We start from the raw sequence: 25,254 nt of genomic DNA, 5'->3' as shown, positions 1-25,254 counted from the left end.
GTTAAATAAAACAATAAAACAAGTTTATTAACTACAAAGAGAGAGATTTTAAGTGAATACAAATAATGAGGCATAAAAATCAGAAATGGTCACAAGAAAATAAAGTTCAAATGCTTCTACTGCCTAACTTAACAAATTATATCAAATTCAAGCAAAGTTTCTCATCATATGCTTTCAACAGTCTTATTGACCAAACTTAGTAGGTCAAGACCCCTTCTCCAGTCCCACGAATGCTTCTTTTGTTGCTTCTGGTGCCGGGAATGTGTCTTGGGGTCTTTGTTCCTCTTTTTTATATTGTTAGTCCCATTCTTGAAAAACATTTCCAGCTGAGATTCAGGAGACAGAGCCTATGGGGAAGGATGTTCCCTGCTACATTTTCCTCACCTTTCTGATCACCCTATGTTTCCCTTCCTGCTCAATGACTCTGATTACTGCTTAAATGCAAATTAAGCAGAGCACACATTCCTTTGTTTGAGACAGACCTGTATGCCATCCTCAGTTTGGAACATGTGTTGTTAATGCCATAAAGTGGAATCTTATAACTTCACATACAATGTTGCTGCACACATTTTATCGGGATAATAATGACCAGCAAATTGTGAGTTTTTTCAAATGATACCTCACAAAGCATACTTCATACAAAGATTATTACAATACAGTATAGGGTGTGGACAAAGGGCTATATTCTGTCACATTCTCCTTCTCCAGCCTTCCATATTTGTTCTTATCTTCACCCCCTTCCACTCCTCTTTGCCGCTTTACATCCCACTCCCCAAAAAACACATCCCCAATCTTACCAAACCATAGTTTCTCCCTCAATGTTCTGATCTTGATTTGCTTTTCTACTTTTGCCTGCTCTCAAGATCTATTTCAGTTCCATAACTTTATGGCCTGACCTCCAAGTCTCTGATGCACTCCATTCCTGATCCACACCCCATTAAAAAGCTAGCTTGCTTTCTACAGTTAATTGACTCACCGTTCCAGCCAAGTTACCTCATTACTCATTGGTGACAGATTAATCATAGAAATGTTGTACTGGAAGGGACCTTGAAAGGTCATCTAGTCCAGCCTCCTCCACTTAGGCACAGGGCCGGCTCTGGCTTTTTTGCCGCCCCAGGCAAAAAAGCCTCCCGCCACCCCCCGGCGGGGAGCGCGGCAGGGGAGGGCGCCGAGCCCGGCCGCGGCTCCGCTCTCCCCGGCCGCCCGGAGCGCCGGGGGGAGGGCGGCGAGCCCGGCCGGGGCCCCGCTCTGGCCGGCCGGAGCGCCGGGGGGCGCCCCAACAGCCCCAGTATGTTTAAAAAAAAAAAAAAAAAAAAACCAACCCTAAGCGCCGCCCCCCTCCAGGTGCCACACCAAGCACATGCTTGGTAGGCTGGTGCCTGGAGCCGGCCCTGCTTAGGCAAGACCATCCCTGACAGGTGTTTGTCTAATCTGTTCTGAAAATCCTTCAATGATGGGGATTCCACAACCTCAACTATCCTTATAGTTAGAAAGTTTTTTTTCTAATATCTAACCTAAATCTCCCTTACTGCAGATTAAGCCCATTATTTATTGTCCTATCTTCAGTGGACATGGAGAATAAGCGATCACCATCCTCTTTATAACAACCCTTATATTTACCCAATATATCTTAAGACTGTTACCAGGTCCCCCATCAGCCTTCTTTTCTCAAAACTAAACATGTCCAGTTTTTTTAACCTTTCCTCACAGGTCAGCTTTTCTAAACCTTTTATCAGTTTTGTTGCTCTTCTCTGGGCACTCTCTAATTTGTCTACATCTTTCTTAAACCATGGTGCCTAGAACTGGATGCAGTACTCCTGCTGAGGCTTCACCAGAGCCAAGTAGAGCAGGACAATTACCTTTGGTGTCTTACATATGACACTCCTGTTAATATATCCCAGAATATTAGCCTTTTTTGCAACTGCATCACATTGCTGACTCATTCAATTTGTGATCCACTGCCACCCCAGATCCTTTTCAGTAGTACCACCACCTAGCCAGCTATTTCCCATTTTGTAACTGTACATTTTATTTATCCTAAGTATAGTACTTTTCACTTGTCTTTATTGTATTTCATCTTGTTGATTTCAGACCAATTCTCCAATTTATCAAGGTCATTTTGAATTCTAATCCTGTCTTCCAAAGTGCTTGCAACCCCTCCTAGCTTGGTGTCATCTGCAAATTTTATAAGTATTACCTTCACTCCATTGTCCAAGTCATTTAATGAAAATGTTGAATAGTGCTGGACCTAGGCCAGACCTCTGCATGACCCCACTAGATAAGTCTCCCCACTTTGACAGTGGACCATTGATAACTATTCTTTGAATAGAGTCTTTCAACTAGTTGTGTACTCACCTTATAATAATTTTATTTAAACCATATTTCCTTAGCTTGCTTATGAGAACGTCATGTGGGACTGTGTCAAAAGCCCTACTAAAATCAAGATATATCTTGTCTATTGCTTCCCACCTATCCACTAGGCCAGTAATCCTGTCAAAGAAGAAAATTAGGTAGGTTAGCCATGATTTGTTTTTGACAAATCTATGTTGGCTATGATTTATAATCCTGTTATCCTCTAGGTGCTTACAAATTGATTGTTTAATCATTTGTTCCAGTATCTTTCCTGATATTGAAATTAGGTCTATAATTCCCTGAGTCCTCTTTGTTCCCCTTTTTAAAGATAAGTGCAATGTTTGCCCTTCTGCAGCCCTCTGGGACCTCACCCAACTTCCATGACTTCTTAAAGGTAATCACTAATGGTTCCAAGATGCCTTCAGCCTAGTTCCTTAAGTACCAGAGGGTGAATTTCATCAGGCCCTGCTGACTTGAATACGTCTTACTTATCTAAATATTCTTTAACTTGTTCTTCCCCTATTTTGGCTTGTGTTCCTTCCCCCTTGTTGTTAATATTAATTGTGTTAAGCATCTGGTCTCAGTTTACCTTTTTAGAGAAGACTGAAGCAAAACAGGCATTAAACACCTCAGCCTTCTTGATGCCATCCAGTTCCTACCTTTTTTTTCCACAGCTAAGTAAAGGACCTACACTTTCCTTCATCTTTCTCTTCTCCTAATGTATTGTTAGAACCTCTTGTTATTGCCCTCTATGTCCCTTGTACATTTTGTGCCTTAGCCTTTCTGATTTTGTCCCTACATACTTGTGCTATTCTTTTGTATTCCTCCTTAGTAATTTGTCCACTCTTTGTGGGATTCCTTTTTGATTGTCAGGCTATTAAAGAGCTCCTCATGGAGCCATATTGTCCTCTTATTATTCTTCCTATCTTTCCTTTGCATCAGGATAGTTTGCTGTTGCACCTTCAATACCCTCTCTTCGAGAAACTTCTGTTTCACAGCTCTCCTGTGAACTCCTTCAGTCCTTAGATTTTCTTCCCACGGGATGTTATCTACCAGTTCTCTTTGTTTGTTAAAGTCATTTTGGTGTTTCTCTTTCCTCAGAGTTTTCTCTTATGTTATAACAACCTTTGGGTACCATCATGGTCCTCTTTATGGCCCATACCATGAGCTTAGAGTACCATTTCCTTTCCGTTCATTAGATTTATTTTCAGCTGTCTTTCCTAACGTCATGTGCCTCTACTACCATTTGGAGTCACCAAAAACACTGAAACGTATTTAATCATAGAAGTACCCCATGCTTTTCCACAGCTTAGTGTTGCATTTAAGTAAAGAACAATAGACATGGTAGGCCCCATTGTGCCTGATGAGCATGGAGCTGGGGCCAGTACAGAACCACGTTACCACAGAGAGCGCTCCAGGAGTGATTGTGCCTCAGGAAACGCAATCCCTTTTGAATCTTCCAGACAGGAAGGGAAGTGCTCTATAATCCCCCTCTCTACCTAGCCACTTTTGCAAGCATGTATGTGGCATGGGAGGGGGCAAGACTAGGACTTTGGCTTCCCCCTGCTCTTCCCTTCCCCCCCTGTTTGAAGGAGTACAGGGACTGCAATTGTGTCCAGCACACGCACTCCTCAGTGCAGTGTCTGAAAAAGTCTCATTGCATTCCTGAACTGCACCCCAGTCCAACCTACCCTTGTATCATTTTCTGTATAGTGAGTCCCGAGATAGCCTGATATAATGCTGCCTGCTATCTCGGGAAAGCAAAATTAAGTAGTTATTAATCACTTCAAAATAGCTTGCATTTTTTATCCTGTGTGATTTGTATAACAACTGCTTTTATCGTCTAGAAAAACCGGAATGCCCAGTATATCCAACGGAACTAGTGTTTGCTTTGGACATATCCCAGGATGTCACATCCCATTTATTTGAAAGAATGAGAGAGATTGTAATGTCAGTAGTGAATGCCACCAAAATTAGAGACAGCAACTGCCCAGTGGGAGCTAGAGTCGCTGTTGTGTCCTACAATTCCAACACTCATTATCTGATCCGCTTCTCCGAGTTCTACAACAAGAATCAGCTCCTCAACAAACTTAATAATCTGGCTTATGAGAGATCCTCAAGCGAACGGGATATTGCCAGAGCGATGGGATTCGTTGCCAGGAATGTTTTCAAGCGAACTCGCCAAGGTCCTAATGTGAGAAAAGTAGCAGTGTTTTTCAGCAATGGGCCGTCTGCAGATGAATTTTCTATTAATACGGCAGTTCTGGAGTACGCTGCATTTGATATTGTTCCAGTAGTTATCGCTTTTAATGATATTCCCCTCCTCAGTCGTGCTTTCGCGGTAAGAAATCCACTAATGTTTTCTTTTTGATGTTTAGTAACAAGACTTTGTATTTCACAGCCTTCAAAACAGAGTGGGCCACATTCATCCTTTGGTGTAACTCCATTATCTTCAGTGGAGTTACATCCAAGACAGATCTGGACCATTGTATTGGTTATTTGTGATTATATCTGGGGTCAAATCCTGCAACACTTACATGAATAGTCCTTATTAATGCTAGTGATTCCATTCAAGTCAATAGAACTACTTGTATAAGGACTACGCATCCTGTAAAAACTGTAGGACTTGGTGCTTAATCAGAGTATTTAAGAAATTCAAGAAAACCCAGCCTGATTCTCCACTGCCTTACACCTTAGATTGTCTGTCTGTCATTTACCCCTGTGGCAAGTGAGTGCAGAATAGCAGTAAAACAGTACCAAACCAGAACAGTGGTGTTTTCCACTCCCTCTGCCAGGGGGGTAAATGACTACACAAGGGGCAAGGCAGTGGAGAATCAATGTGCTTGAAAACTGTAGAGTTCACTACCAAAGCAATGTGTTTGTGGGACTATTAGCATTTGTGACAAGGAAATCCTTTAAATAACAGTGGTAGAGAGAGCAGGGCATCTTATGAAAAAAACACTATGATTCTTAATTATCTGGTGGCTTGCAGAGGTATCACTGATTACATAATCTAAAGATAACAGGGTTGCATAGTTGTAGCTGAGGGAATAATTCAGCCTACAGAACCGTTATTAGCATTGACGGTGTGTGAAATGGGAACAACCCAAGTTGACTGTCAATAGCTAAGCTGAGTTGGTGAGGAGCAAGACAAAAAAAGTATTTTCTTGCAAACTGTGCAGATTTGGTATGGAAATCACTGAGGCCCACTGAATATGGAGACCCACACTTCAGTCATTGTTTTAGGGTAGCAGAGCAATTTCCGCTCTGGATTTAGCAACAGCAACAAATCAAAGAGCAGATCTGTGCAATGTGGCTAAGTTTGCATAGCTGTAGGAACAATATGTTTGGATTTCTATTTTTTTTTTTTTTTTTTCTTATTTTAACAATCAGTGCAACTTTAATGTTTCTCTAACACAGTTTGGCGCATCTAATGTTACATACAGTTTCTGTTCAGCTAACTTGTTCTGTGATGACATTTCCAGTTACCACAGTATGATTATAGGATAACACTAGGGTGACGAGATCACCCAGGTCAAATATCGGGACGCGGGGGCGGGGGGGCAGGGGGGGGGGGGAAACGGCGGCAGAGCAAAAAAAAACCAACAACAACCCCCCCCCCATTCCTCCTCCCTCCGCAAGCGCTGGAGGGAGGCCCGGGAGCGTGGGGCTGGGGTGAGTGTGAGTCCGGCCTGGCCCCGAGCAGGCAGGACTCGGGCGCCGTACCTGGAGGGAGAGTAGGGGGGTGGCCCGCGGGGCCAGGCGGCGGCTGTTCTCCCTACCTGGGCAGCGGGACTCGGGATCAGCCGCTGCTGCAGCTTCCACTGCAGCGGGGGGAGGAAGCGGCCGCTGGCCAATAACGTGGTGCTTGGTGGCTGCAGCTCTGGCGCCCGCGAACCCCCCGAGCCCGGCCCCTGGCCAGTCGCGTCTGGGCTGCTGCCCAGCTGGTGCAATCTCGCGGGCGGCCCCGGAGTGGGGGCAGCAGGCCCCAGCCCCCCCCATCCCGCTAGGGACCCACAGGGGAACGAACTGGGCTGCCGATGCCTCCGCCCCGGGGCCGCCCGTGGGATAGCACCAGCTGGGCAGCAGCCCAGACGCGACTGGCCAGGGGCAGGACGCAGCGTGCGCGCTGCTGGGTCCCCGCAGCAGGCCCGGGCTCGGGGGGTTCGGGACCGGGCGCCATAGCCGCAGCCGCCGAGCGCCATGTGCTTGGCCGCTTCCTCCCACTGCGGCAGTGGGAGCTGCAGCAGCAGCTGCTCCCAAGTCCCGCTGCCTAGGTGGGGAGAACAGCCACCGCCTGGCCCCGCGGGCCGCCCCCCTACTCTCCCTCGAGGTATGGCGCCCGAGTCCTGCCTGCTCGGGGCCAGGCCGGACTCACACTCACCCCGGCCCCGCGCTCCCCTGTCTCTCCCGGGCATGGCGTGCTTGGGAAGAGGCGGGGATTTGGGGAGGGAACCAATGGGGCAGTGAGAGGGCGGGGATGGGGGCGGGGATTTGGGGAGGGATCCAATGGGGGGGAGGGGGCGGAGTCGGGGCGGAGTCAGGGCGGGGGGGGGGGCGCGAGCCCTTCCGGGCTCCGCCTGTGCGCGGGAGCCTTGCTTGTTTGTCTAGTGTCCCGACCTAACATTGGTCGGAACGCAGGACAAACAAGCAAATTTCGGCACAGTCCTGATAAAATCGGGACGTCTGGTCACCCTAGATAACACTGTCTTGGGCCAAATGCTGATCACATGAGCAAGATGAGCAGGACTCGAGCCCTTACAGCACTCATTACTCAGTGTCTAAAAGTGTGTTCTGTGCATAGTTGTGCTGCAGTACGTTCTCCGAAGAGATTGTTCTTTTGCAGCATTTTTTGCTGGAAAGGAGAAAAATCAGTTGGAATTTTACAGCTTCAACATTTTGTGTTTTTGATAATATTGTAAAAATTACTTTACAATACAGCGTGTCATGGATTTTCTTGGAAACCCTGTAATCTCTTTCAAGGAGAAAGACTAGAAGCTAAATAAAGATATAGTTGAAGACACTATTAAGAGAAATCAGTTTAACAAAGGGATGTGGAGTAGGACGGCCCCCACTCAGGGAGCCCTTCTGCAGCAGGGTGCTGCACCTACCTCAGTTTCCCCTTGGAATCCATTTGTGTATAGGAACATTGTCTCTCTCAGCAGCAAATTCAAACCCTTTATATTAATAAAAGGGTCACAGTCCACAGATCCCTCATAGTAAAACAGTTCTTCTCAAACCCCCAAAGTTAAACAAGGTTACAACGCAGCAGCTCGTCAATCCCGTGCAAAGGTCACCATTCCCCAGTCACCCAGCCGAGAGTCACTAACCACTCTGTCCCAGTTCCTTTAGCCCCTGTTCCAGGGCCCCACTCTCCAAGGCATCTACCTGAGTGTTCCAAGACCCACAACTCTTCTTCCATAGCCCCAAGGCAGGTCTCCTGGGTCAGAACTCTCAACAGTGTTCCATTGAGCCAGGCTTTCCTCCCTGAGAGTCCTACCCTTGCTCAGGGAACATCCCTCCAGGACAACCCCCTTGTTTTGGGCTCTGCTTCCTGCAGCCCTCCACTCAGGCTTGCTGCAAGGGGACTTCCCCTAGTGTTCTCCTCACACAGGCCTCTCTGCCTGTGACCTCTACCCCTGGGATCCACCCTCCAGCATCAACCCTTCTTGCTTTGGGCTCAGCTGCTCCCAACCAGCCAGGTTTTTCCCCTTCTTCATAGGGGCTTCTGCATGAGCTCTCCCTTAGCGCCACAGGATTCCCCAGCTCTGCCCCTTTTCCCCTCTCCCTTTACATAATAACTCCTAGCTTGTGTTACATTACATCAGTGGAAAGAGAACCATTTCAGAATAGAATAAGATGCCTGGTGTCACTGATGCCCAGTTTCAGCATGCAGTCCTTGAACCCCTCCATTGAAGTCAATGGGAAGTCTGTTCAAGGAGACACTGAAGGACAGGGCCCGTCACTGTGTAAGGAGTAGCTAGTGTTTGGAAACACGCAATGTAGCATTTTTGTTTTGAGAATTATTCTCAATCCGTACTTCTGCTTGAAAAACTAGAGTATGCAGTGCCTTGTTTTTGGACACACATCTAAAGTCACACCAGTTGTCTACTGAATTAACTGTGTGTCAAATGAAATGCTCCAGATCACACAAGCTGGCTGACTCTGAGATTTGGAACACCCCAGCCCCTAATAGAGGGCAAAACTTCAGTGTGGAGGTGCCAAGTCAGAGCCCAGCGCAAAGACAGCCGGAACCCAAGTTCATCACTGAAGGGTAGTTGGGAAACTGGAGGTTTCTCTAGAGGTTTTCAGGGTCACTGAAGTTTGTCACGCTGGAGAATATACAAAATTGCTGTTGGTTGTGGGTGGCTTAGGGGTTGAATGTCTGACACTTAGGAATGAATGTAATTCTCTATGAATGCCTGACGTGAACACAATTGTACAGTATTCAAAGAAACTGTTTTAAGGTAAAACTCCAACTCTTGCCTTCTGCACTAAATCCTTTTATTATTGTTCTGTCTAGATGGACGATACTGGATTTTTCCAGGTAATAAATATTAATCAAGAGGATGACTATGAGCCATTCTTGGAAACATTTCGGCGCTGCACTCTTTGTTATGGTAAGATCCATATGTATTAGAGAAAAAACACTATTATTTAGTGCTGTCTGGCAAAAAGCGTGAGAGAGACTGTCAAAAGCATTTAGACAAAGACATTGGTGTTTCAAATAACCACAGCTGAATTTTCTGGCTTTATTTCTTCTTCACAAGTTAATCCCTAAAAGGAGGGAACTTTCCAATGAGTAGCATGTTGATCATTATTTACAATCAACTGCTTATCTCCACTATCTGTACTGCCAAGTTTTTCTTAGGAGGAAATGTACTCGAATGCATAAAAATTAGGGCTGTCGATTAATCGCAGTTAACTCACGCAATTAACTCAAAAAAATTAATCACAATCACAGTTTTAATCGCACTGTTAAACAATACAATACCAATTGAAATTTATTAAATATTTTGGATGTTTTTCTACATTTTCAAATATTTGATTTCAATTTACAACACAGAAGACAGTGTATAGTGCTCACTTTATATTATTATTACAAATATTTGCACTGTAAAAATGATAAACAAAAGAAATTGTATTTTTCAATTCACCTCATACAAGTCCTATAGTGCAATCTCTATCGCAAAAGTGCAACTTACAAATATAGATTTTTTTTGTTGTTGTTACATAACTGCAGTCAAAAACGAAACAATGTAAAACTTTAGAGCCTACAAGTCCACTCAGTCCTACTTCTTGTTCAGCCAATCGCTAAGACAAACAAGTTTGTTTACTTTTACGGGAGATAATGCTGCCTGCTTTTTATTTACAATGTCACCTGAAAATGAGAACAGGTGTTCACATGGCACTGTTGTAGCTGGCATTGCAAGGTATTTACATGCCAGATATGCTCAACATTCGTATGCACCTTCATGCTTTGGCCACCATTCCAGAGGACATGCTTCCATTCCGATGACACTCGTTTTAAAAAAAAATATGCATTAATTAAATTTGTGACTGAACTTCTTGGGGGAGAATTGTATGTCTCCTCTTCTGTTTTACCTGCACTCTGCCATATATTTCATGTTATAGCAGTCTTGGATGATGACCCAGCACATGTTGTTCGATTTAAGAACACTTTTACTGAAAATTTGACAAAATGCAAAGAAGGTACCTATGTGAGATTTCTAAAGATGGCTACAGCACTTGACCCAAGGTTTAAGAATCTGAAGTACCTTCCAGAATCTGAGAGGAACAAGTTGTGGAGCATGTTTTCAGGTGTCTTAAAAGAGCAACACTCTGCTGCGGAAACTACAGAACCTGAACCATCAAAAAAGAAAATCAACCTTCTATTGTTGGCATCTGACTCAGATAATGAAAATGAATGCATGTCAGTCCGCACTGCTTTGGATTGTTATTGAGCAGAACCGTTCATTAGCATGGAAGCATGTATTCTGGAATGCTGGGAGATGCATGTAGGGACGTATGAATCTTTACCACATCTGGCACGTAAATATCTTGCGACACCGGCTACAACAGTGCCATGAGAATGCCTATTCTCACTTTCAGGTGATATTGTAAACAAGCGGTTTAGGTTGGACATTAGGAAAAACTTCCTGTCAGAATGATGAAGCACTGGAATAAATTGCCTAGGGAGGTTGTGGAATCTCCATCATTGGGGATTTTTAAGAGCAGGTTGGACAAACACCTGTCAGGGATGGTCTAGGCCTTCATAAAGCGGCGATGGCCATATTGCTCCAAAGAAAACAGCTGAGGGCCGAACCCCCCCCCCCGCCAGTGCCGCCGAAACACCCCCCCAATCCCCTTGAAACACAACACCCCTCCCCCCTGCACATCGGTTCATTGAGGGGCAAATCCCAACGAGTCTTTACAGACCCCAGGGGCCAGCCTGCCCAGGGGCTGCTCCCCAGACCAGGTTCTCCCCTCCCCGCCTCCTGAACTCCCCTGGAGGGTGCACAGCCCCCCTCCCGCGAGCCCTCCCTACCCCATTCCGGCGGCCCCCTCCCCAAGTCCACTCACTGGCTTTGCCGGGCTTGGGCCGCTGCAGCAGCTCGGCAGGGAGGAGCTGCCTTCCGGAGGCACCAGAGAGCCAGAGCGTCTCGCTTGCAGCGGCAGCAAGCCCCAGCCATGGAGGAGCTGGCATGGTGCAGGGGAGCAGCAGCCCTGCAAAGGCGGCGGCACAGCTAGCAGGGAGCAACCACGCCCCCCACCCCTCCTGCCCAGGCTGCAGCCCGGCACCCTCCCCCGGGGGTTCCTGCAAGCTGCAGCGGATGCATGCAGGCATCGGCCCCCCATGCGCCTCCCCCGGCTGCCCCCTCATAGAGTCATAGAATATCAGGGTTGGAAGGGACCTCAGGAGGTCATCTAGTCCAACCCCCTGCTCAAAGCAGGGCCCATCCCCAACTAAATCCCCAAATCTCTAAATGCCCCCCTCAAGGATTGAACTCACAACCCTGGGTTTAGTAGGCCAATGCCCAAACCACTGAGCTATCCCTCGCCGCGCTTGGGCTCTGCAGCTCCCGGGAGTGTGAGCCACCACTGCTGCTGCCCCTCCCGGAACAGGCTCAGGGCCCCGCGCCCCGGCAGCTCACATGCCCAGGAGCCACAAAGTCCGAGCATGGCGAGGGGGGAGCTGGGGGGCGCACGGGGGCTGCCGACCGCATGCATCTGCTGCAGCCTGCAGGACCCCCCGGGGGGGGGGCGCCAGGCCACAGCTTGGGCAGGAAGGGCGGGGAGCATGGCTGCTCCCCGATAGCGGTGCCGCCGCCTTTGCAGGGCTGCTGACCCCCTGTGCCACGCCGGCTCCTCCATGGCTGGGCTCACCACCCCTGCAAGCTGACGCTCTGGCTCTCCGGTGCCTCCGGAAGGCAGCTCCTCCCTGCCGAGCCAGGGCACCGCTTTTTTTAGGGTTACCATATTTCAACAATCAAAAAAGAGGACGGGGGGAGAGCCCCACCCGAGCCCCGCCCCCATCCGCTCCCTCCCACATCCCACCCCCCTCAGAACCCTCAACCCCCCCCCCGCTCCTTGTCCCCTGACTGCCCCCTCCTGAGACCCCCCCCACCCTAACTGCCCCCCTAGGATCCTACCCCCTACCTGTCCCCTGACTGCCCCAACCCTTTTCCACACCCCCGCCCCCAGACAGAGCCCCGGGACTCCCATGCCCCATCCAACCACTCCCCACCCCCTGACAGACCCCGCCCAGAACTCCCAACCCTCCCCCTGCTCCCTGTCCTCTGACTGCTCCAAACCCTCTCCACACACGCCCCCCCAGAACTCCCGCCCCATCCAACCCTCCCCCCGCCCCGACAGCCCCCCCAGAACTCCTGACCCATCCAACCCTCCTCCTGCTCCCTGACTGCCCCCCAGGACTCCCCTTACCACCATGCCGCTCCACGTGGAGTCAAACCAAACAAGCTGCGGAGCACACAGCCCCTCCCCCGCAGAGTGCTGCGACGCAACGCTGAGACGGGGGAGCGGGGGAGGGACTCTGCCTGCTGGAGGCCAATGGGAGCAGCTAAATCAAGCCCAGGCGCCCAATCAGCTGCGCCGCACTCTGCGTAAGGGGAAGGGACGGGAGGGAGGAAAAATCCCGGACGCCCCCAACCACTTGCCCGCGGGCTGCACAGTGAGCCCACGTGGGCCGCATGTTGTGCAGGCCTGTTCTAGATACGTGGTCCTACCTTGAGTGTAGGGGACTGAACTAGACGACCTCTTGACGTCCCTTCCAGTTCTATGATTCTATGATTATCTCCTGCAAATGTAAACAAACTTGATTGACTGAAGGAGTAGGACTGAGTGGACTTGTAGGCTCTAAAGTTTTACATTGTTTTGTTTTTGAGTGCAGTTATTTTTTGTACACAGTTCTACATTTGTAAGTTCAACTTTCATGATAAAGCAATACAGTACTAGTATTAGATGAATTGAAAAATACTTTTTTTTACACTGCAAATATTTTTAATCAAAAATAAATATAAAGTAAGCACTGTACACTTTGCATTCTGTGTTGTAATTGAAATCAATATATTTGAAAATGTAGAAAACATCCAAAAATATTTAAATAAATTGTATTCTATTATTAACAGAGCGATTAATCACATGATTAACTTTTTTAATCACTTGACAGCCCTAATAAAAATGTTTAAATCCATCAAATGCTTCATCTGTTATATTGCTAACCTGAAAGTAATTTTGCGGTTTAATAACCTAGTGAATATTTCTGTCCATGTAAGAGGCTCTTTTGCTATTTGGGATTCAGGGTCAATGTCTAGTTTGGTAAATAAAAATAAAATTTAGTTCAATTAATTTTCCTGTCAACTCGGGTCCGTTAATTTAATTGAAACAAGCAATGTTTCCAGCTTCCAGAGGACACATCCAGGCTGGGCAGCTCTTCCAGTGCTCCATACTGTGTAAAAAGCAACAGAGGGTCCTGTGGCACCTTTAAGACTAACAGATGTATTGGAGTATAAGCTTTCGTGGGTGAATGAAGAAGCCCCTGAAGAAGTGGACATTCACCCACGAAAGCTTATGCTCCAATATATCTGTTAGTCTTAAAGGTGCCACAGGACTCTCTGTTGCTTTTTACAGATCCAGACTAACACGGCTACCCCTCTGATACTTGACACCATACTGTGTAGTGCAACTTCCTCTAGGAGGTTCCAAAGTAGTCTCCAGAGAACTTCAAGGGAGGGGGCCTGCATTGAATTGAAAAACCTGTGAGCTACACTAAAAGACTGAGCGGCACTTTTAAAATTTACCCTTAATATGAGTGCGTGAGCAACTAAGGAAGGTTGCAGCATTTGCTAAACTTCTGATAAAGTTGCCATGTGCTTGGATCCTCACAGGGGGCAATGCATATCCTCCCAGAGGGAGCTCAGTGGTGGTTTTGACCTCAGGAGCTAGAGTACTGCATTGCTGGAGGCCACTAATGCCCTTGATAGACAGAGCTCCCCAGGCAGAAGGGCAAGTGTGCAAATTGTACCATCCCTTGGAATCAGGCAGCCTGCCCAATCAGGCATGGATAGGAAGTGGGGCCATGGCCCTGACTCCTCCTTACCCCTCTCCACCACTTTTGGGCTGATTTGCTACTTTGGGGAAGCATGGAGAGAGCATTCCCTGAATGCAGCGATCATGATTGGCCCTGGCCCTTGCATAGGATGTTCCCTGTGCCTTCCACAATCTATGTATTGACATTAGGGCTAAGGACAATCTGGTCCTAGAATAGTCCTTGGGAAATGTAAAATGCATGAAATATCAGCAGAGCAGACACTCACAACTCAGTGTGACTCAAGCAACACACCTGCCTTCACACACAATGTGGTATTTTATAATACTTTTCCATAATGAATAAAGACATTGTAGGAGGTGTGTTACAGCCGTTTTCAATGTGCATGTCTTGTCAGTGGGATGACTTATTATTCCATTGGAAAGAAGACAGGTTTCTTGGTGGTTTGGAATTTGGTATATAATTCTGGAAGGTACTGAGCACCTTTAAGCCTTTAGGGGTGGTGTGCAGCATCCAGCATGATTGAAATGTGGAACTCTAAATAGAACCTTGCACCCAGAGTGCTGATCGGAACACGCAGAGTGGTATTCTTTCAAGAAAGACATTTCTCCTTTTAGTTATTTCTCATTCAATGCCATTAAATGTACATGTTTTCCCAAAAAAGAATTCAGTGATAATTGCTAGTAGAATTCCAATGTATATTTGGTCATTGTAACATCTGAACAGTTCCTTACATATTTCTCAGTGCTGTGATAAAAGTTATTTTTAGAGTATTGTGTTTTAGGGATATTTATATGTATTACAAAGTTGCTTCTGGCTCTAAATTTGCATCAAAGTAAATAATGACACAAATGTCCTAGAACAAGTGAATAGGGGGGAATTTTAATGTAATAATTAGGGGTGTCAAGCGATTAAAAAAATTATTTGCGACTAATCACACTGTTGAACAATAATAGAATACCATTTAATTACATATTTTTGGATGTTTTCTACATTTTTCAAATATATTGGTTTCAATTACAACACAGAATAGAAAGCTAACTTTATATTTATTTTTGATTACAAGTATTTGCACTGTAAAAACCCCCAAAAGAAATAGTATTTTTCAATTCACAAGTACTGTAGTGCAATCTCTTTTTATCATGAAAGTTGAACTTACAAATGTAGAATTATGTAAAAAAATTAATGCATTCAAAAATAAAACAATGTAAAATTTTAGAGCCTGCAAGTCCACTCACTCCTACTGTGACAGGACAGCCCCGCCCCGCACTAGCCCCAGCGACATCAGGCCAGTAGCTCTGACGGAGGAAGTCCCGCCCCGTTCGTATTGGGCATGCTCCAAGTGCTCAGGGAGTATAAAGGGAGGGAATTCAGCTCAGTCTGGGCTGGCGGCCACAGGGGAAGGACCTAACTGGGAAGCTCCTGCAGAGAACCAGCCGATGCTCTTGAAGCTGCCGGGAACAGAAGCTTCTACAGACCGGCACGAACCCCTACTGCAGGAGGAACCAGGGGAGGCAACGGACCCGGAGACCTGCGGAGAACCCTGGGATCCGTGGGAGACCCCAACTCCCAAGCCGGTAGGAAGCGACCCGGGGGAAGTGACGGACTGGTACCTTGACCCCAGTAAGCCTCAGCGTGTTTCGGTAGGACCCCCCTGCTGAGCCAGTAGTAAGGTCCTACAGCCCTGTAACGAGAGCTTGTTCCATGGACTCTGGCCACTAGGCCGGGCTGCCCTGCAACCAGGGGCGGTTATATGGACTCTGGCCACTAGGCCGTGCTGCCCTGCAACCAGGGGCGGTTATATGGACTCTGGCTGCTAGGCCGTGCTACCCTGTAACAAGGGGCGTAAACCCTCACACGTGGTGGAGAATGTGGGCAACGATCCGGGCCTGCTAAAAGGACCGTGGGAACAGGGTTTAACCGTGGGAACCCCATTAAACCCCAAGATGGAGACGGAGAAGCTCCTAAAGTGGATGCTGGAACGGCAGCAAGAGCAGGCAGCCCAACAGCAGCAGCAACAGGTGCAGATGATGCAGCAGATGGCCAGCCAGCAGCAGCTGCTGATATCTCCGCATCAAGAGCATCAGCAGCAGCTCCTCCGGGACTTGGCGATCCAACAGCAGGCGCAACAAGAACACCTGGTGCAGCAGATGGCCACGCTATTACACCCGGCAGGAGTGTAATAGCCTCCGTACCTGCTGGGGCCAGACCTAGGGAGAATGTAGGGGAGTTGTCGGTATGCCTCACTAAGATGGGGCCAGAGGACGACCTGGAGGCGTTTCTGGTGACCTTCGAATGGGTGGCGACCACCGCCAGGTGGCCCCCCGAGCACTGGGCCACCTTACTAGCCCCCTATCTGACGGGACAGGTCCAGGCCGCCTACCGTAGCCTCGGGAGGCCCTGGAATGCCCCCGGGTGAAGGCGGCCATATTGGACCACACCGGCATTAGCCCGGAGACCTATCGCCAACGTCTCCGCAAAGAACAGTACCCTCCTGGGGCCTGGCCCCAAGCTGTGGCCCAACGGATACGGGACCATTGTTGGAGGTGGTTGAACCCAGAAGGCTTAACCGGACCCCAGGTAGTGGAGATGGTGGCGCTGGAGCAGTTCACCCAGATCCTGCCCCCGGGAGGAAGGGCCTGGGTACGCCGACATCGACCGGCAACCCTCTCAGCGGCAGTGACCTTGATGGAAGACTACTTGTCTGCCGAGGGGACCGAGGCGACACCCCAGGCAACAGGAAGCTCCGGACAAAGGGGCGGGTTGGGCAAAGGAAATCCCCAGGGATCGGGGGCTTGGGAGCCACCGTCCAGCGCTCGCCCCATGATCCCGAAGCTCCCCAGTCCAGAGCCCAGACACAGGGCAGCCCGGGTACCGACCCACAGGGACCCGCTCCCACGAGAGAGAGGAAGCCCACCGGGTGGAGGCCCGGGACCCGCCGCAGCCCAAGAGGGGTGCTGGGAGTGCGGACAAGAGGGGCATTTTCGGCAGGATTGCCCGTTTATGGACTGCAATTATGGACAAGCCTGGGTCGCCGGAAGAAGGGCCTGTAAGAGAGGACTGGGAAAGCTCGTGGTCCCCGACGGGTCGAGGGGATCCTCACAAATGCCCTCGTGGACTCAGGGTGCAGCCAGACCCTCATACGGGGGGGGCTGATCCCAAACCTCAAACTCTCTGACACACAGATCCACCTACAATGTGTACATAGGGACATCCACCCTTACCCTTCAGCCTGGGCGAAGATAGAGGTCTGCCGCCGGGAGGGGGGCCTTCGTGTGGGCGTAGCCCCCAGATTGGCCTACCCGGTAGTATTGGGACGAGACTGGCTGGGCTTCGGGGAGATTCTCCGGAGGTACCAACCGCCCCACCCACAAACTGATGGGTTGAGGCCCCCGCGAGTGGGGCTGCTCGGACGCACGCCATGGGATGACCCCGGAGAAGGGACATCGGCACCGGGAGAGACCCCTGCGAACAACCCCCCTGTAAGGCCCTGGTCAGTCGAGGATGCTCAGATGGAACTGGAACGGGATGTAGACTTTGTACAAGAACAGAGAGAGGACCTGACCCTACGTAGGGCCTGGGAACAGGCCACCAGCCTGGGTCCCGACGAAGGCTCGACCCCTGGGCCCCCACAGGGTCCACGCTTTGAGATATGGCAAGATCGCCTGTATCGGGTAGTGCAGGAACCGCAGGCCCAGGAGACATTCCGTCAGCTATTGGTCCCTCGGAGGCTGCGACAAAGCCTCCTCCGACTAGCCCACACTAACTCCTGGGCTGGGCACCTGGGGCGGGAGAAGACCCTCCAGAGGATAGCTCGTCAGTTCTTCTGGCCTGGCATACACCGGGAGGTCCAGGACTACTGCGCGTCTGGCCCGGAATGCCAACTGGCGGGACCAAAAGGTGTGTCCCGGGTACCCCTGATCTCTATGCCAGTCGTCGGCATACCCTTTGAAAGGATTGGGATGGACCTGGTCGGACCCCTTGAAAGAAGTAAGACAGGAAACCGCTTCATCCTAGTGGTAGTGGACTACGCGACACGTTACCCTGAAGCCGTACCCTCTCGGACAGCCACAGCGCCGGCAATCGCTACCGAACTAGTGAAGATTTTTGCTAGAGTCGGGATACTGGCGGAAATCCTAACGGACCAGGGCACGAACGTGTCCTCTAAACTGATAGCGGAATTGTGCCGCCTCCTCCATATACGAACCCTCCGGACATCAGTCTATCATCCCCAGACCGACGGCCTGGTGGAACTTTTCAATGGTACACTCAAATCCATTTTAAGGAAGTTCGTGGAGGAGGACCCTACACATTGGGACACCCGGTTGCCAGCCCTGCTGTTCGCCATCAGGGAGGTACCCCAGGCATCGACGGGGTTTTCACCCTTTGAACTCCTGTACAGCAGGCAGCCCCGGGGGATCCTGGACCTCCTGAAGGAGGAGTGGGAAGCCCAGGAGACCCGAGTCCTCGGGACTACCCAATACGTGTTGCAACTGCGAGAACGGCTACAAACGCTAGGTGCTTTTGCCCGGGAAAACTTGATACAGGCACAAGCGAACCAAGAATGCCTCTATAACCGAGGAACTAGGGGACGGAGTTTCGGCCCCGGGGATCGGGTGTTGCTTTTGTGGCCATCTGCCGAATCGAAACTCCTAGCCAAATGGCAGGGACCCTACGAGGTAATCTGGAGGATTGGACCAATAGACTACGAGGTCCGGCTACCGGGGCGACGAAGGGAGATGCGCATATACCATGTAAATCTTCTGAAGGGCTGGAAGCCCTGCTCGTCGGCCCGTCCACCCTGGAATCTGAACTCGGACCCCTAGTAGGGGACCCCCCCGGACCCGAGGCCGGTGACGTTAGGGGCGGGCCTTGCCCCCGTACAGCGAGAGCAAATACAGCAATTGATAGGGGAGTTTCCCAACGTCTTATCCGCCCGCCCAGGACGAACTGTCCTGACAAGTCATCATATCGCAACCACTCCTTGTCAGAAGGTAAGAGACCACCACCGGCCATTACCTCAGAAAATGTGGGACACAGTCCGAAAGGAGCTGGAGACAATGCTGGAGATGGGGGTCGTGGAGGAATCAAAGAGCGAGTGGTGCAGCCCCATCGTCTTAGTCCCAAAGCCTGACGGGACTACCTGTTTTTGCATAGACTTTCGAAAGGTCAATGCCATCTCCCGCTTCGACGCATACCCGATGCCGCAGGTGGACGAATTGTTGGAGTGGCTCGGGGGAGCGAGGTACTTGTCAACCTTAGACCTAACCAAGGGATACTGGCAGATCCCCCTCACACCAAACTCCCGGGAGAAGACTGTCTTCTCAACACCGTTCGGCCTCTTCCAATTTATAATGATGCCATTCGGGCTACACGGAGCCACGGCTACATTCCAGCGGTTGATGAATAAGGTCTTACAACCCCACGACCAGTATGCGGCGGTGTATATAGACGCCATCGTAGTCTATAGCGACAACTGGGAGGACCACCTATGCCATCTGGCTGGGGTGTTGCAGGCCCTTAGATCAGCCAGCCTTACAGCCAACCCGGCGAAGTGCCACCTCGGGAAAGAGGAGGTAACCTACCTTGGATATACGGAGGGGGGAAGTGACGCCCCTAATCAACAAAGTGCAAGCCCTTAGAGACGTACCCGTCCCCAAGACGGAGAAGCAAGTATGCCAGTTTTTGGGCCTAGCTGGATATTACCACCGCTTCGTGCCAGACTTTGCATCTATAGCCGCCCCTCTGTCGGACCTGACAAAGAACTCGCAGCCTCGACAAGTGCAGTGGTTGGAAGAGTGCAACGAAGCCTTCGAAGCTCTGAAAGAACGACTCACGCATGAGCCGGTCCTGCGACACCCATACTTTTCGAAAGAATTTATACTTCAGACAGATGCCTCGGAAGTAGGCCTGGGGGCCGTACTCTCCCAGGAATTGGACGGGGAAGAACACCCGACACTGTATTTAAGCCGTAAGCTGTTCCCCCGGGAGCAACGGTACTCCACAATAGAGAAAGAGGCCCTGGCGGTGAGATGGGCCATCGATGCCCTACGTTATTATCTGCTGGGGAATAACTTCAGGCTGATCGCAGACCACGCCCCCTTATGATGGATAAATAGTATGAAGGACGCGAACCCCCGGATACTACATTGGTACCTCTCACTTCAACCCTACGACTTCCGCGTATTTCATCGCCCGGGTAAAGCACACGCTAACGCGGACTTCTTTTCCAGACGGGGAGGAGGGGGCGGACCAATCCAAGGGATCCCTCTTAAGGGGGAAGGTGTGTGACGGGGCATCCCCGCCCCGCACTAGCCCCAGCGACATCAGGCCAGTAGCTCTGACGGAGGAAGTCCCGCCCCGTTCGTACTGGGCATGCTCCAAGTGCTCAGGGAGTATAAAGGGAGGGAATTCAGCTCAGTCTAGGCTGGTGGCCGCAGGGGAAGGACCTAACTGGGAAGCTCCTGCAGAGGACCAGCCGACGCTCTTGAAGCTGCCGGGAACAGAGGCTTCTACAGACCGGCACGAACCCCTACTGCGGGAGGAACCAGGGGAGGCGACGGACCCGGAGACCCGCGGAGAACCCTGGGATCCATGGGAGACCCCAACTCCTAAGCCAGTAGGAAGCGACCCGGGGGAGGTGACGGACTGGTACCTTGCCCCCGGTAAGCCTCAATGTGTTTTGGTAGGACTCCCCGCTGAGCCAGTAGTAAGGTCCTACGGCCCTGTAACGAGGGCTTGTTCCGTGGACTCTGGCCACTAGGCCGGGCTGCCCTGCAACCTGGGGCAATTCTATGGACTCTGGCCACTAGGCCGTGCTGCCCTGTGACAAGGGTTTATCCTATGGACTCTGGCCACTAGGCCATGCTGCCCTGCAACCAGGGGTGGTTATGTGGACTCTGGCCACTAGGCCGTGCTGCCCTGCAAACAGGGGCGTAAACCCTCACACCTACTTCTTGTTCAGCCAATCGCTCAGACAAACAAGTTTGTTTACATTTGCAGGAGATAATGCTGCCCGCTTCTTGTTTACAATGTCACCTGAAAGTGAGAACAGGCGTTCGCATGGCACTGTTGTAGCTGGTGTTGCAAGATATTTACGTGCCAGATGCACTAACGATTCATATGTCCCTTCATGCTTCAAACACCATTCCAGAGGACATACGTCCATGCTGATGATGGGTTCTGCTCGATAATTATCCAAAGCAGTGCGGACCAACGCATGTTCATTTTCATTATCTGAGTCAGATGCCACCAGCAGAAGGTTGATTTTCTTTTTTGGTGGTTCGGGTTCTGTAGTTTCCGCATCGGGGTGTTGCATCTGAAAGCATGCGCCATGCCTTGTCCCTCTCAGATTTTGGAAGCCACTTCAATTCTTAAACCTTGGGTCGAGTGCTGTAGCTATCTTTAGAAATCTCACATTGGTACCTTCTTTGCGTTTTGTGAAATCTGCAGTGAAACTGTTCTTAAAATGAACAACATGTGCTGGGTCATCATCCGAGACTGCTATAACATGAAATATATGGCAGAATGCGGGTAAAATAGAGCAGGAGACAAACAGTTCTCCCCTCACCCCCCAAGAAGTTCAGTCACAAACAGGGCCGGCTCCAGGGTTTTGGCCGCCCCAAGCAGCCCAAAAAAACCAAAAATCCGCTATGGCGATCTGCAGCGGCAATTTGGCGGAAGGTCCTTCGCTCCGAGCGGGAGTAAGGGACCGTCCGCCGAATTGCCGCCGAATAATTGGACCTGCCACCCCTCTCTGGAGTGGCCGCCCCAAGCACCTGCTTGGCAAGCTGGTGCCTGGAGTCGGCCCTGGTCACAAATTTAATTAACAGATTGTTGTTGTTGTTTTTTAACGAGCATCATCGGAATGGAAGCATGTCCTCTGGAATGGTGGCCAAAGCATGAAGGTGCATACGAATGTTGAGGATATCTGGCATGTAAATACCTTGCAATGCCAGCTACAACAATGCCATGTGAACACCTGTTCTCATTTTCAGGTGACATTGTAAATAAAAAGCAGGCAGCATTATCTCCCGTAAAAGTAAACAAACTTGTTTGTCTTAGCGACTGGCTGAACAAGAAGTAGGACTGAGTGGACTTGTAGGCTCTGAAGTTTTACATTGTTTTTGAGTGCAGTTATGTAACAAAAAAAAATCTACATTTGTAAGTTGCACTTTCATAACAAAGAGATTGCACTACAGTACTTGAATGAGGTAAACTGAAAAATACTATTTATTTCATTTATCATTTTTACAGTGCAAATATTTGTAATAAAAATAATATACACTGATTTCAATTATAACACAATACAATATATATGAAAATGTAGAAAAACATCCACAATATTTAATACATTTCAATTGATATTCTATTGTTTAACAGTGCAATTAAAACTGATTAATAGCGTGCGTTAACTGTGATTAATCAACAGCCCTAGTAATAAGGGCTAATCTTGGGAGGAGCGGATTATTTCACAGGATCAGTCCCTTAGCTTTCTGATTTTAATTATACATAACTTTCACAGATGTAGAAGATTGTTGTTAATACTTTAAGTTTAGGCTCTTTAATCCTCTCCGGAACTGAGACCTCAGACGCCGTTTCGCTTGTCACACTTTCAGTTTCTTAAAAAGAGAAGTACAAACTAACTTTCTGTTAATTTGCAGACAAATGTAAACCAGATGAGTTTTGTGAACACCGCAGATCCCGATCACTACCGGCATATGTGGATGCTGCTTTCATTTTGGATAGCTCACACAAAATGAGTGGTGCCGAATTTGAGAACGTGAAAAACTTCTTGAGCAGAGTACTTGATAACTTTGACATTTCCTCTGAGCCAGAGACTTCTTCCACAGGTGATAGGGTGGCTGTGGTGAGCCATGCTCCACCAGGTTTCAAACCCCACTTAGAGAGGAGCCCTGTAAAGAAAGAGTTTGACTTTGTCACCTACAAGAAGAGACAGTTAATGAAAAGACATATCCAAGAATCTGTTCGACAGCTGAATGGAGCAGCTGCTCTTGGCCATGCCATACAGTGGACAATTGATAATGTTTTCTTAACTGCACCCCACTCCAGACAACACAAGGCTATCATTGTTATATCTGCTGGAGAAACAAGTCAGTGGGACAAAGACATATTAAAGGAGGCATCTCTGAGAGCCAAGTGCCAAGGATATGCTCTGATTGTAATTTCATTAGGACATGTATATAACGACATGGAATTGGAAGAGCTGGCTAGTATTCCCCTGGAACATCATTTGATTCAGCTGGGCAGAGTTCACAAGCCTGAACTTGAATATGTAGTGAGGTTTATGAAACCATTTGTGCATCTCCTCAGGCGTAAGTTATTATATTAATGCTGTTTTATGGTTCTTCAGTGAATGTCCAGCAACTCATGAAAGAGGTTAGGTTGATAACCTTGGACATTAGTCTTCCATAGATTCACAAATGTGTTTAGCATGGAGACTTCAATGCAAGTTTCCCATTCCAAAGTACCTCAGTGGATCAACTTAAATACTTAAGGGGTGAAAGAGTGGTTCAGTTCCATGCTTGTTCGTTCCTAGGGCTGTCTAATAAGACTATCAACACTGGTGATGTCAATAGGTTTTATGATGGGAAATCTCTCTATTAGGAATTGAACTAAGGCCACCAACCTTATTTCACATAGACCACCTAAGATGACACTTTAGGTCACTTCTAGCTTCTGCCACAGATTGGACCAGTGACCTAGGCTGAGGGCTTGATACCCTATTATCAGTTCCCTGGGCCTTCCATTTATTCAATAAACAGAAAAAATGCTGACCTAGTAGTAGATCAACACAGTGAAATGTCAGAAAGGTTGTTGTGTTCTTGGATCACTTGACTACACATCAGAAGAACCTGCAGATGGGGGATGTATTTAGTACAATCTATGCTGCTTACACATCGCAGCAGCCCTTGCAGACTCATTGATGGAATGATACTGGAGGAGACTACAGAGCATAATTGGACTATCATCCTGAAGTCCTCACCTTAACATAGACACATTTGAATTATTTTTAGATCCCTAGGCAAAAGTAAGCCTTTGAGAAGGGCTGAATTGCAAGGGTGAGAGAACAGATGTACTATAAACTAATCATAGCTTGTAATAGCCTTATGGTGTGAATATGTCTAAAAAATGGTGCCTATGCATAAAGAAACAGAAGGTATTTAAACTGAGTTTGCCAATAGGCCTGTTCTCTTCTCTTATTGAACCAGTGAACTATAAGAAATGTTGTAATTTAATGTACCAACATTACATTTAAAGCTTAAGCATGCTAGAGCGTTGCACACTTGTTACTTCTGTAGGCCAAGCACATTACCCACACCAGGAGCTTCTTGCATTCCTCCACCCTCCACACAGAATCCCTATGTGCCACCATCCCATTTCCTATTTCAGAAACTCCCTGCAATCCCCCTCCTTCATACCAGGAGCTGTCATCTCAGGGGCTGCATGTGCCCCCATGCCGCTGTTCTGATTTTACTTCTCTCTCTCTCTCTCGTCAGGATTTTAAAACTGTATTGGGAAGATGGGCAGAGCTGAGATGGGGGGGTGGCGTTGTTATAATAGAAAGCATTAATGGCAGCCATCAAGTAGTTCTTTGATTTGTACACAATTACAGAGGTGCTTGAAGCTGCTAGGTCTACAATCAGATGCCAGGGGCTACACACGTTTCCCCCCCCCCCTTTCAGATTTTTCCCCCTTCCGATTTTCACCAAAATCAATAGGATTCTGCCCATTGAAGCCTAGATAAATCCATGGAGGATAGGTCCATCAATGGCTATTAGCCAGGATGAGCAGGGATGGTGTCCTTAGCCTCTGTTTGCCAGAGGCTGGGAGTGGGCAGCAGGGAATGGATCACTTGGTGATTGTCTGCTCTGTTCATTCCCTCTGGGGAGCCTGGCATTGACCACTGTTGGAAGACGGGATACTGGGCTAGATGGACCTTTGGTCTGACCCGGTATGGCCGTTCTTATGAACATAAGAACGGCCATACCGGGTCAGACCAAAGGTCCATCTAGCCCAGTATTCTGTCTACTGACAGTGGCCAATGCCAGGCTCCCCAGAGGGAGTGGACCAACAGGCAATGATCAAGTGATCTCACTCCTGCCATCCATCTCCATCCTCTGACAAACAGAGGCTAGGGACACCATTCCTTACCCATCCTGGCTAATAGCCATTAATGGACTTCACCACCATGAATTTATCCAGTTCTCTTTTAAACGCTGTTATAGTCCTAGCCTTCACAACCTCCTCAGGTAAGGAGTTCCACAAGTTGACTGTGTGTTGCGTGAAGAAGAACTTCCTTGTATTTGTTT

At 48.8% G+C, this 25,254-nt stretch overlaps 1 protein-coding gene across 1 annotated transcript in view; it reads left to right on the top strand.

The window, feature by feature from the left end:
- The window catches only part of LOC135873797 (collagen alpha-6(VI) chain-like), a 111,592-nt gene that overhangs the window by 82,692 nt on the left and 3,646 nt on the right, over positions 1-25,254 (top strand). The window contains exons 29-31 of the mRNA XM_065398414.1: positions 4,200-4,693; positions 8,876-8,972; positions 22,585-23,256. Coding sequence (XP_065254486.1) covers positions 4,200-4,693; positions 8,876-8,972; positions 22,585-23,256 — 1,263 coding nt within the window. The remainder of the gene's footprint in view (positions 1-4,199; positions 4,694-8,875; positions 8,973-22,584; positions 23,257-25,254) is intronic.

The sequence above is a fragment of the Emys orbicularis genome, chromosome 2 (genome assembly GCF_028017835.1).
Source record: "Emys orbicularis isolate rEmyOrb1 chromosome 2, rEmyOrb1.hap1, whole genome shotgun sequence".
Taxonomy (NCBI): domain Eukaryota; kingdom Metazoa; phylum Chordata; order Testudines; family Emydidae; genus Emys; species Emys orbicularis.
This window is presented reverse-complemented; position numbering and strand designations above follow the sequence as displayed.